Raw genomic sequence first — 13,357 nt, forward strand, 5'->3', positions numbered from 1 at the left:
AAAAAATCCCAAAACCATGAGCCTCAAGTGCCATGTGTTGGTCAATACTAGTCTGGAGAAAAGGGGTCTGGAAAGAAGATAGGACAAACAAAGTAGGAGAAATCTCAAAAGTGGGTAGGGAAAAGGTGTGGACAAGAAGACGAAGAAAGTTCTAAGTGTCCTAAACTGGGTCTGTGAAATGGGGATTAAGTGCATTTCGGTTGAGTAATATACAAAAATTTTACTGATTTATCAGCATTATTTACATTTTTAGCAGGCTCCGGTGATTAAAACAGTCTTTTCCGTTCTGGCAACTGGTTTACCGGCTTTCACTTTCAAAGATGCAGGGGGAAAAAAGATGCAAACATAAAATTCAGCCTGCAGGTAAAATACGTGCTATTATCTAAAGATTTCTACATTTAGAAGTATCTGATTGCCTGATCTTTGGGAGATCAGAATTTTCACAATTCACGTTCTTAAAGATTACATTTGGAATCACATTAAATTTCTCATTTTGTTCCCTCCTTCCCCACCTCCTATATTTCCTTAGGTTTCTGTTCTACAGTTGTTCCAGTGAGGGTAAGGAGAATGTGTTCTAGTGGGAATAAAGAAAAAAAACAAAATTATGCAGGCAAAGAAAAAAGTTGTACATTTTTGGACGTTCACCACTCAACTGCTCTTAGCAAGTTTTCAGAGGATCTGTTCTAAATTAGGTAGCTGTGGTTACCACTATTTTCTGGAAAGTTGTTTTCTGGGTATATGAAATTAAGTCTGAGGATAATTAAGGTAGGTAGCTTTTCATCTTTTCTCTAGAAAGTAACTAGCACAATCTTGGTGCTTAATGAAATTATATATCAGGTAAATGATATGCTTGCCAGGAATGCTTTCAAGTGGTGAGTATTTTACAGGATATTCTCACACTAGCATGCCTCCTTCTAATCTTGATTAAGTCAGCTCAACTCCCTGACTATAAGAAATCACCATGTGAGTCTTTGAAGAATGCGCCTCCTACCAATGCCATGCTGTGCCTACGCTAACCTTTAAGCAAGTACACCGGCAACCCTGAGTTCCTGTGGTTTCCACTGTGGTAGACTGTTGGGCCAGTAGCACACTTGCTATATGAGGGTCTGCTACAGTAAAACGACAATGCAGGAAGGATGTTTGTTTTGGGGGTTTATTCAAAATTGGAGAACACTATGGAATGGTGAAAAGTAACAAGCCAAAGACTCATTATTTGCTTTGTCTGCCAGCTGCCAGCTGCCAAAGGAGACACAGTGGATCGCCTCCTGGTACTGTTCTGTGCCCAGAGGCTCCAAATTAGCACTGTTTTAACTGTCTTGCCACCACACTTCAGATGTTATCACTATCATTTCCACTTTTGCTTTTGGAATATTCCAGGGACCACAGTCCTTCAAATCCTACCATCTAATTGGTGCTAAATTTGCATATAGTCATGCTTCCTCCACTCTGGTGTAAAATGGATATTCTAGTCCTCTTCTGTAAGCTCCGTGTTTTAACTATCACACAGCCTGGAGTTTCACTAGTAGATAAATGTTGAGTAGGCCCACTGCAAAGCTTACTGATGGCAGAGCAAATAGCTGAATTTAACCTTAAATTAATCCTGATATATGAGCTCTGAGTTAAACAGCTCTGAGTTAAACAGGCCAAGCAATAGTTCAGCAAGTCGGTGGGGAGGGGGTGGCAGAATGAACATCTGAGACTTTTTTTTTTTTTTAATTTTAATCCGACATGATAAAGGCAAAGTAACTCATTCTTAGTTACATTTCCTTCTGTGAATTTTGTTTTTTAGTAACTTGTTTTTTTGTTTAAATATTTTTTTAGAAATCAAAACCCAACAATGAGAACAATTATGTTAATAATGCCAGGAAATTTGTTTGCTTTGTTAAATTGAGCTTCAAAAGCACTTCAATTGAACATACATTTGTGATTGCAAGTAATGTCTATTCTTATATCCATTTAAAATGTTTACTTTATTACAGCTTATTATAAATGTGAAGTCTAAAATGCAGCACCATGGCTGCTCAATTTCCAGGCCACAATTTTATGATAATCATATGAAATGTATTCATGTGTCAACAGAACTGCCTAACAATGCCCCAAATGGAGTTGTTAGCAGCTCTGTCTTTCTGATGGCCACACAGTTCTGTGCCTCATAACATTAAGAAACTGCTACAAACGAAAAGTTCTTTGACAATTTTAACTTAGTTTGTAGCATGTACTATGTTGCTACATATAGCTCAGTTTAATTGCTACTGTCTCAGAGATCTCCTACAGGAAAACTGACCTTAAACATATGAATGAGATAAATGGGCTGTTACTTTTTATATGGCTGGATTGTCTTTTTAGGTAGTCTTTACACCAAAGGGGTTGAGACTGCAGAATCCCTCTGGTATTTGATGTTCCCTACTGCATGCAGTGGTGAAAAGGTACCTGGAAGATGCCTTCTGTCACCTTGACATCTCACAAAGGAGTAAGGGAGCACTTATATGCAGATCCGATAAATGGAAATGAATAAAGGCTCTAGAGGTATCCCTCCCTCCCTCTCATGACTTCCTCACTTTTGTGACAAGTAGCCTATATGATGGTGGCCAGTGCAGGAGCTGAGATCTTGAGCAACATTTTCTCAACTCTACATTTTTTTTTAAGGCCCTATGATGCAGGTACCATGCCATGTGTTTTTATGCCCCTTATTTCATTCAGAAGATCTGTTTGCCTGCAGTGGACCATATACTTTTGGATGGAGGTTGGGAGAAAAGCATCCGTCAGGAACCAGAATCATGTGATAGTAGGCTATATATATTTTTTGTTTCAAGTTTTTTTTTTTTTAACCTCCTAGAAACACTTCTCTGAGTTAGTAACAGAGAACTGTGAAAATGTCCAATCAACTTTAAGACAACTGATTTTTTATAGCCAACTGCTTCTGAAAGAGTACCAAGTCCACCTAGGCCAACTCTTTATTTATTATTTTGAGACAAGGTCTTGCTCTGTCACCCAAGCTAGAGTGGTGTGGGACGCTCACAGCTCACTGCAGCCTCAACCTCCCAGGCTCAAGTGATACTCCCACCTCAGCTTTGCTAGCAGCTGGAACTACAGGCGTGTGCCACCACACTTGGTTAATTTTTGTATTTTTTGTAGAGATGGGAGTTTCACCATGTTGCCCAGGCTGGTCTCAAACACCCGGGCTGAAGCAACCCATCTGCCTTAGCTTCCCAAAGTGCTGTGATTACAGACATAAGCCACCATGCTCAGCCCCAACTCTCTTTTTAGATGGAAAACACTAAGGTTCACAGAAAGCCTGTAACTTATCCAAAGCATATGCCTCTTTGGGTGCAGAACTAGCACCAGGGTCCAGACTTGCAGCATCCCAGTCCAGCACACTGACTATGGAGTCATCTATAAGACAATCCTTCATAAACAAAAGGTATAACTTTGCAGGGCAAATGTTTACTTACAGTCATTTAAGTTTGATCCAGTTTATCTAATGCAAGAAAAACAGTTTATATACCAACCAACTACAGACACACACACACACACATACGTTTCATAAAGCAATTTATTTCCTTTCTTTATGCTATTTTCTCTTCTACTTTATTTCATTAAAACAAAAACAAACAAACAAACCTGATTGAGATCCACTTAATGGATTTCGAAACCAACCATCAAAGTCAGGGGGAAAAAAAATCTCACAGAATATCAAACAGAATAATGGATTGATTTCAAGCAACTAGCATGGAAGTTAATTCTAGTCTAGTATAATTCTAATCTTGAATTTTATAAACAATAGAGGTAGACAACTCTCAGGACAGGAGTCTTGGTACTCAGAATGCTAAATCAGACCCCGTCTCATGGCTTCTGCCACCTTCCTTTCCCACATATTGTCTCTTTTCAAACAATGACTACACTGTAAAGAGGCTGTCCTGGCTGGGCAAATGCTCTCACCCATTTCTTCTGTAGTCCTTCTGGTATAACATTGCTACCAAAGTATAGTTGATGCTTGGCTTTAATTTAAATTTCAGATAGAATTTTTCTCTAGAGAACTGAGTCTGTTTTGTCAAATCCTGAAATATCACGACATATTATTTCAGGGTATAATCCCTTCCTTTCATTTACATGCACCCCCATTAGATGGTAAGCTCCTTGAGTGAACAAAACAAGTCATTTTGTTCATTGCCAGATACCCCCACTGAATACATAAAAGGTGCTCAATAAGTATGTGTAGAAAAAAAAAGCTTGATGAACATTATACAAAGGAATTATAGAAATGACATCAGATTTTAAAACATTACATGGCTTTCATCCTTGGACCAGGGTCTCTTGCTCTAGGACTCTGTTCTTACTCTTCCCCCTGAATGGCATTGCATCCTCCCCTCTGGATAGCCAGTTCTTCCACCAGGATCACTTTCTCTGGAAAGCCCTTTCTGATTCCACAGGTTCTTGTGCTTCATTGATAAGAATATCTTATTCTTCCCACATCTTGGAAAGATGGTATGTTGAATTCACTTTATCTCCAACCTGACAATAAGCTCAATCGGGATGGAACTTTAATAAACGGCCTGGCACAGTAAGTGCTCAACTAAAATTTTTTTTTTTTAACATTTAAAAAATACAGTCTCTTTCCAATTCTGCATATATATATTAATAAAAAGTTACACACTTTGGGCTGAAAACCAAATCAAAACAGAATCAGCCCAACCTAATGGCCAAATCATAAGGGTAATTAGTAGTTGGATCAACTGCATGTTTTTGTTTTTGTTTTTTAAGAAGTCCCTTAAAACCATGCTGCCACATAAAATTAGGACATACAATATCATCTACTGGGGAGAGGGGAGCAGAGGAACAGAGAGAAGAAAGTAAGCAAGCAAACCATCTCACACGTATTTTTATGTCAGATGGGAAACAAACAACCAAAATAGCTAAGGCATCCTATTGCATCATATTCATAACATACCAATAATTTCCTGCTTCCTTAAATATGAAAGATAATGACTCATCCATCCAGCACTTATCAATATTGTTTATGATAGAAAAAAGATAAATGCATCATTCCCTTTTGTATCCAGTGCACTGGATAATATATACTTTAAACATGCAAATTTTAAATAAGAAATGCATTTATACAACACAACTAATAGGAACTCAAAGGTTTTATAAACATTAACTCTTCACATTTTTATAAGCTAGTTTTACAAGATTCTTATTTTAAACAGTGGACCTAGGATACATGTAAATAAGGATGGATTTAAAGTAAGTTTCTGCCTCCCTGTCTGCCAGTCTAAAATGAGCCTAAATTTCCTTCTTAAAATAATTTTCCATGTATTTCCCACAATAAAAATCTTAAGAAATATCTCCATTATAATTTTCCACCATATCTACAAAGAGAAGGATCAGCAAATTGTCTCATGAAATATGACTTGCCAAATTAGTTCAAATTGGCCTCGGTAATAATATTCACTAGGAAAGCATAGAGCTAAAAGGCTACAGACAGAGAAAAGACATATGACAAACCTCTGTGAGTCTGCCCTGAGTGTATAAAGGGTTGGCTTCGAGTCCCTTAAAATTCATCATTTTATTAATCATCCAATAGATGACTTAACGAATAGCCTACTGATAAGACCAAAATTCAAATTCGGAGGTTCTTTTGAATCTTCATTAGAATAAGTACTATAACGAAAGAATCTTAGAGGAGATATTTTTGCAAAAAATAACTGCAGAAAATAAAATATAACTTAAAAAATATAAAAGATGAAGTACTAGTAAATATTTAATATGTGAGTGAAAATGGAAATGTTGTAATCAATGTGGAGAGAAAAATGATAGAAAATCCAAACAAGGTTAAAATGAAGTATTATACATTATTGTTATTATTAATAGTTCTTTCTTTTGTAACAGAGAGAGTTATGTTACTCTAATGGGATACCGAATTTTGGAGGAAAGACTCTTAAGGGATGAAAAAACATTCCTGAATGAGCTAATAATTGTGGATGGAGAATTGAGGTTACATTTGAGTAGTGGTTTGCTAGGCTCACTCCTTTTTCCATCCTTTTTATTCACTCAGAAAACTATAAAATGCCTAGATAAAATAACAGGGCAAAAATAAACACAGAAGCAATCATTCCTTTGTATTGTTTTCTGTGTTTGGGCTGTGTGTGTGCTTATGTATGTATGCTTACAAGTATGTGTATTATGTATATGATAAACATGTATATGCGATGTTTATGTGTGTTCACACATATTTGAAAATACAAAATCCAGAGATTTTAGAAAACATGTAGCTGTTATTTGGTTACACAAACATTCTAAAATTTACACAGAGAAATAAATCAGGCCTTCCAACTGAGGAGTGGATAGGAACAGAAAACTCATCTTTCATCTTTTAACCTTCCAAGTCCTAGAAAGATGAACAACTCCCAGTCCCTCAATGCACATATATACAATTGCCCATACAGTCAAAATATGACAGATTCAGGAACAGAATCTGGCATTCTTGATTATTGTCCTGCAGTCTCTCCTCTATATCACACTGCCCAACACATACTTAATTTCATCATTTGTATATATGTGATTATTCTTAATTTCCAGATATGTAGATTTATAATCGTGGTTTCTAATATTTACTCTGGTATCTGAAAATGCTCATAGATTCATACATTTGTTGAGTACCTTGGAGTTGATGCAGTTCTTTTAGGGAAGCCAGTTTGGTTGTAGTCTCCTGTGGATTTAACTTGTTCTGAATTCTGTGGTATAAGGACGGCTGTTTTAGAGTAATTCCAATTTATTTTTGCTAATTAATATATCACTCCTATGATAAACTAGATCAAACTTGTAAAAATGAGCAGATATATGCTACCATGAGATCACAGATAGTGTTTGCTAGTCATGGAGGGTTCTCAGCCTTCTCTTCTTTGGTACAGAAATGGGAGCATATCCTCCTTTTTAAGAGATATAGGTCATTTATACAACAAGTATTTCTTCAGCTCCTACTACTGTGCAGTCATATTCTGATGAATCAACAGAACCTCCCTTACCACCACCTGGGAGTGCATTTATATCAGAAAGAAACCAACTACAATTCTTCTACCATTAAGAATATCTCCAGCACCTCCCTGTTGAATGAGCAGGAAGGCCCACCCCTGGAACTTCATTGGAAAGCTCTCTCTGATACATACATTTGTTGAGTACCTTGGATTTGATGCAGTTCCTTTAGGAAAACCAGTTTGGTTATAGCCTCCTGCAGATTTAACTTATTCTGAATTCTGTGGTATAAGGAAGGCTGTTTTAGAGTAATTCCAATTTATTTTTGCTAATATATCACCCTTGTAGTAAACTAGATCAAACCTATAAAAATGAGCAGATATATATTACCAGGAGGTCACAGATAGTGTTTGTATAACTCAGGCAGCTAGTCATGGAAGGTTTCAAACTTACTTCCTCTTACTCCAAAGCTTACTCCAAAGCTCTTATCCATATAATCTGAATAGTATTCTCAAAGCAATAATTTAATTTGGCTTTAAATATTTTCACCTTTCTTTTATAGATCTTTAAGGTCAAATAATCATTAATGATGGTATTATGGTTTTGGTTTAAGGGAAAAAAAAAACTAGAAAGGATCCTGGACATGATTTAATGAAAAAACACATTATTAATTATAAAAAACAAAAACACAACTTTTTTTTTTAAGACAAAGACAAGAACCCCAAATCTCACATCCAATCCTGAGTTCCTTTCAACATACCACACTGCTTCCCTTTTGCTTCTTCACAGATAACTATATAGCAGGCAGTTTAAGGACAATTCTATCTAGTATCTTCCTCATCTTGCTACATTACTGAGAAAATTTAGGAAAGAATACTACAAGAGAATATAAAGAACTTTGAAAAAGGTGGAACTAGATTAAAATCTTGAATCAGATGCTTTTGATAAATGTGCACTGGGCTCCATACTTCACAATCCTTATGTTATTCAATTTTTAAGCAATGTAACCTGAAGCACAGTGCTCAGAATCTGCCAGATGGTGGCTGCTGGGACTGAATGAGTTAACACATACAAACCATTTGATAGACATGGGGGGTCTCAACTTGGTTAGTTTGCTTTCCTGTTATTTCCTGGAGTTATTCTGCACTCAATTTATGTAGAAAAGTATGATGATATATCACATAAACAGAAGAATTTTCTTCCATTCCCTCTCCTTCAACTAAACAACAAGAAAACAGAACTAAACTGAAGAAATAAATGCCATTTGGTTCACTCTTATTCAATATATTCTTTAGCATAAAACTATTAATGGCAGTAAATGAAGAAAAATAATAAACTATTTGGTTTATTTTCATTCTGTTGTTCCAGTTCAGACTGAATTGGAAAAGGCTGGCTTTTCCATGAGGTTACTTATGAACTAAAACCAAAGTAAAACATGGCTTTGAAACAGAATGTTTGGATCTCAAAATGTCTCAAGTTAGATATCTGTGTCACAGATGTAACTCCTGAGCAGTGCCCCACGCAACCTACGCTTTCTGGAAATGTATACCAAATTCCAGAGAGCCAGAGTCCCTGAAACAAATATTCAAAGGAACACCCTATGGTTTTAGTTATTTGCTTGCTTGGTTTCTCGTGTCATGTCATAATTTCTCATGTGAAAGAAACACGTAAAAAGAAAGTGCATCTGAGAATCCTAATGATCTGAATCCCAAGATGATAAAATAAGGCCCCATCTGCAATGGTTTGTAACTGCTTTAGGGGAGAGGGATGATTGTGGTAAAGAAATACTATTTTTAAAAATGACTTTCATGAGCCTGGTATTGTGCTAGGTGCTTTATCCACACAACTCCATACAAGTCAAAAAGTAATTCTAAGAAGTGCATATTGCCATTCCCATTATGGACAAAAAGCCAAGGCATACCCACTACTACTTAGTTGAATGAGAACCCCACCAGGTTTTTCTAGTTCTAAAGTTTGTCCTAAGGATTAGACTGCTTTTCAATTGGATGACAAATCACCCTTGTGCATTTTAATAGATTCATTAAAAAATTTCCATGAAGATTTTGGACATAAACCTGTGTCAAACCAGCCTGCCACCTCTCTCACAATGGAATCTAAGCAAAAAAGCACAAGAGCCAAAACAAACTAAAAAACTGAAGGGTTCTATTCTTTCAGATAACATATAGTTTTTCTCTAATCTGCCAAATTTCTCTATTGGTTAGATAGTATGAGCAATTTTCTCACAGGAAATCTCTTGTATTTATAGCAAGCTAATTACTTTTTAGACGTGATTGTCATATGTATGTGGATGGTTTTAGAATTCAATTCCGTCAAAAGCTGGAAAATTAATTCATGCCTCATCCCATGCAAGCCTCATGTTTTAAGAGATTAAAAGCCACTACAAAGACCTATTATCATGGCATTTCTGAAGTCTACTCTTAACTAAGAAATCCATTAATTAGCTTTTATGGATGATCTATTATCTCTAAGACAGAAGGTATCTTTGTTGTGATAAGTTCAATGTTCTACCTAATTGTAAAGAAAATTTAGAAAGAACAGTTTTATGCTTTAAAGTTTAGACGAAAACAAAGCTGGCATCTTAATCATGAATGTAACGCATTAAGACATAAAACAAAGGATTCTAGAAAATAAAATATTTGTTATTTTTATTTTCTTTTAGTAAATCAGAGCTAGAATATTATTGGCTACAAAAAGTGAGACGTTAACTCTGATCTCTTACCAGTTAAACAGAGGTACTTTACTATCTTTACAGATGTTTTTAATATACACTTTCCTCAAAAACTGCAATAAGTTATTTGCCACACAATAACTGTTTTCTCTCAAGACGGAAATGTAAGCAACATTTGAAAACTTCAATTTGTTGAAATATGTAACTGTCTGCTAAGCCTCATATTTTGTATCAGCCAAACTGAATTATACGACTTTTGGTAATGTTAAACAAAATTTAAAATTATTACAAATTTTGACTGTTACTCTATTTTTTTCAGTTAAATATGGTAATACATTTCAAAAATGATGTCAAAGATGTCACTTTACTACAGCAAATATTAGAACAGACATTTGGTAGAATCAACAGATGATGCATCCATGAATAACTTTTTTTATTTTAGAGGAGGTAACGTCTATTTCTTCATCTACACTGAGTCCCTCTAAAGCATGTGACGCTATTATAATAAAGGCCTTAAGCAGTTACGAGGCTTTTAAAGTAAGTAACCCTTTTGGGTTACTTATTTTACTATTAAATGGTACTGGGTTACTATTAAAAGTTTAATAGGCTTTTAAGACTACTCATCAGCATACAGAGCACCTACTATTCATATATCTCAGTCTGTGAGATATATACTTCCTCACTTCAACATGAAAAATTTCAGTGGCAAGTAAAGATATACACAGGCAAAAATCTCAAAAAGTAAATAAGAATACAAGAAAAACTAAGATTTCACAGGCAGTTTACAAGCACTTGCCAAGTAAGTGGCACAAATCATACACCACTCCCAAATAAAAAGGAATGCTCCTGCCCAGAAATTGGCTCATACTTCCCTTATAGTTCTTGCTGTATTACTCTCTGCTTTGTAGCTATTTGTATACATATCTCCTTGGAAGGATAGATTTTTATGATTTTCATTTCTGAATCCCACCACAATACTGAAAAATGCCTAGTACTTTGTAAGTGCTCAATAGATGTTTATTTGAAAACCTGAATGAATGATTAATGATGACGATACAGATGATGAAGACAGCAGCCACACTCAGAGCCAGGTACTGTTCTAAGTACCTTCACATGCATTAAGGAATTTATTCATTTGTTTTCTCTTTTTATCTCTACAAATGAGGAAACTAAGGCATAGAGAGAAAAAAATAGTTTGCCCCCACTCATCTAACTCCTTCACACGCTTCAATTCGTGGCTTAGAAATGACTTCAATCAGGGAGGCCTTCTGTGACTCATTAGACAGGGCTAGCTACCCTTGCTCTCCATCTGAAGAGTCCCCTTATTTTCCTTATCATTGTATTAGTCAATCCTGAAGTATTTATTCAATTAGCAGCCCCTATGCTGTAGACAGTAAACTCCATAAAGGCAGGGACCATTTCAGTCTTATTCACCACTTGAATCCCAGTGCCTATCAAAGTACTTGGCACATAAAGATGCTTAATGAATGTCAGTTTAATGAGTGAATGATGCATAACATGTGGTAGGTATTAATTAAATGTCATTTATCGAGCAATAAAGGCCAGTGCAGTGGCTCATGCCTGTAATCCCAGCACTTTGGGAGGCCAAGGTGGGAGGATAACTTCAGCTCAGGAGTTTGAGACCAACATAGGCAGCATACCGAGACCCTGTCTCTAAAAAAAAAAAAAAATCCAGGCATGGTGGCATGTGCCTGTAGTCCCAGCTACTCAAGAGGCTAAGGTAGGAAGATCTCTTGAGCCTGGGAGATAGGGCAGTGAACTATGATCACACCACTGCACTCCAGCCTGGGTGACAGAGTGAGACCTTGTCTCAAAAAAAAGAAAAAAAAAAGAGCAACAAAAATAACTGGATCTGAGGTGATGTTGAAATTGTCAATTTAACTGCCCAGTAGGCAGCTGAAGATTCAAAACTGAGGTTTTAAAAAAGAATGAGGATTGAGGATTAGAGTGAAGAATTAAGAGTCATCTGCATATTATTATTCCAGTTACAAATGACCATGACAAAGCTGTGACATTACAGTTCACCTATTTCTGAATATGTATTACATGTATATTCAGGAGAACTTAACACTATATATTTACGTTGTAAGCTCCCAAAATAAAAATTTGGATAAGGTCCCTATTAATGGAAAGAAGTAGATGAAACTATTCTTTAAGAGATTCCTCTGCAAAGTATAATAAGCTGCTTGGGTTATTTTCATACCTAATAATGTATTTCTTCTATGAGAGTCCCTAGAATCTGCCATTAGCATGTTTCCAGTTGGATAAAAAGCTCCCAGTTCATATTAATACTGCTGTGTTAAGACGACCGGCCAGGTGCTGTGGCTCACGCCTGTAATCCCAGTACTTTGGGAGGCCAAGGCAGGTGGATCACGAGGTCAGGAGTCTGAGACCAGAGTGGCCAAGATAGTGAAACCCTGTCTCTACTAAAAATACAAAAATTAGCCAGGCACGGTGGCGGGCGCCTGTAATCCCACCTACTCAGGAAGCTGAGGCAGAAGAATCACTTGAACCCATGAGGCGGAGGTTGCAGTGAGCTGAGATGGCGCCACTGCACTCTAGCTTGGGCAACAGAGCGAGACTCTGTCTAAAAAAAAAAAAAAAAAAAAAAAATTAACCATGGTGAAGCTGAAATATACTGTAAGCATGATTATATACCATAAACACTCAGGTACCACAGATGAGCTCCGCACTGTAGAGACAAGCAAAGGATCTAAATCTGCAGAATGACTTAATAGAGGAATGTGGATTATAAATCACACTACACTATTACTGCTAAGACAAAAGTGAAAATTCCAGTAAAGCACTGACAGACAAAATAGAAAGCAGAACTGATTCAGTCATTTGGGTGGAGAGACTTGAATTTACAATGAGTACAAGCTAAGTTGGAAAGAGAAGTATTTTAAGTTTCAAACCTGTTTTTCATCACTGGGTATGGCTGTGAGTGGCAGTAACAAAGACTCCAGCTGCTGTCACAGTGAAGAAAGGGAGATTTTTGAGTAAAGGCAGCAGACTCATTGAAGAAAAGAAACCACTGTAAATGAAACAACACTCTTTCTGAGCATAACTGCAGCTGCTTTTTGTCATCCTGGCTGTATTCACACATACACAGCCAGTATACAGTAGCATCACATTCAAATATTTACGATCACAGGAGAAGTGTATGTATTTAAAAGAAATAAAAAGTAAGTCTGTAGGTCTTTTAAACATACAAACACTGGCACTACTAGTGTGTTAATAGTGCCTTAAGGAACACACAGAAGAATTAGCTACCTTGTCATTTGGGGGGGAGAGAGAGAGAGAGAGAGAGAGAGAGAGAGAGAGAGAGAGAAAATAGGAATGTAATGTCAGTGAATCAAAGTACTATATCTTTCTCCAGGAGGGTGTAGAGATACCTTTAGGCTCACAGGTCAAAGCTTATGGATGTATATAATAGGATGCAAGGAACTGCCAGAATTTGACCTTGAGAAATGACAGCTGACAGCAAATCACTAACTACAAAAATATACTAATCATGGACCACTTTTCAAGGCAGTAACTGACTTAAGGACATTTAACAAATCCTGAGGCCACTGCCTTATTAAAGCACACGGCAAGAGCCTAATATGATACCCCAAATAAATGTTATATAAATTACAGAACACTTTAAGAAGGTAGGGATACTTCTAACATATC

The 13,357-nt window shown here is 36.5% G+C and overlaps 1 protein-coding gene across 5 annotated transcripts in view; it reads right to left on the reverse strand.

Annotated features, from left to right (window-relative positions):
* RNGTT (RNA guanylyltransferase and 5'-phosphatase) overlaps positions 1–13,357 on the reverse strand; it is a 361,923-nt gene that overhangs the window by 18,764 nt on the left and 329,802 nt on the right. Inside the window, exon 15 of one of the 5 annotated variants that reach the window (XM_063812541.1) lies at positions 10,253–12,269. The exons of the other annotated variants lie outside the window; for them this stretch is intronic. Coding sequence (XP_063668611.1) covers positions 12,186–12,269 — 84 coding nt within the window. The 3' untranslated portion in view covers positions 10,253–12,185. Of the gene's footprint in view, positions 1–10,252; positions 12,270–13,357 lie in introns of those variants that run through there. 5 annotated transcript variants of the gene reach the window in all.

The sequence above is a fragment of the Pan troglodytes genome, chromosome 5, assembly GCF_028858775.2.
Source record: "Pan troglodytes isolate AG18354 chromosome 5, NHGRI_mPanTro3-v2.0_pri, whole genome shotgun sequence".
NCBI lineage: Eukaryota > Metazoa > Chordata > Mammalia > Primates > Hominidae > Pan > Pan troglodytes.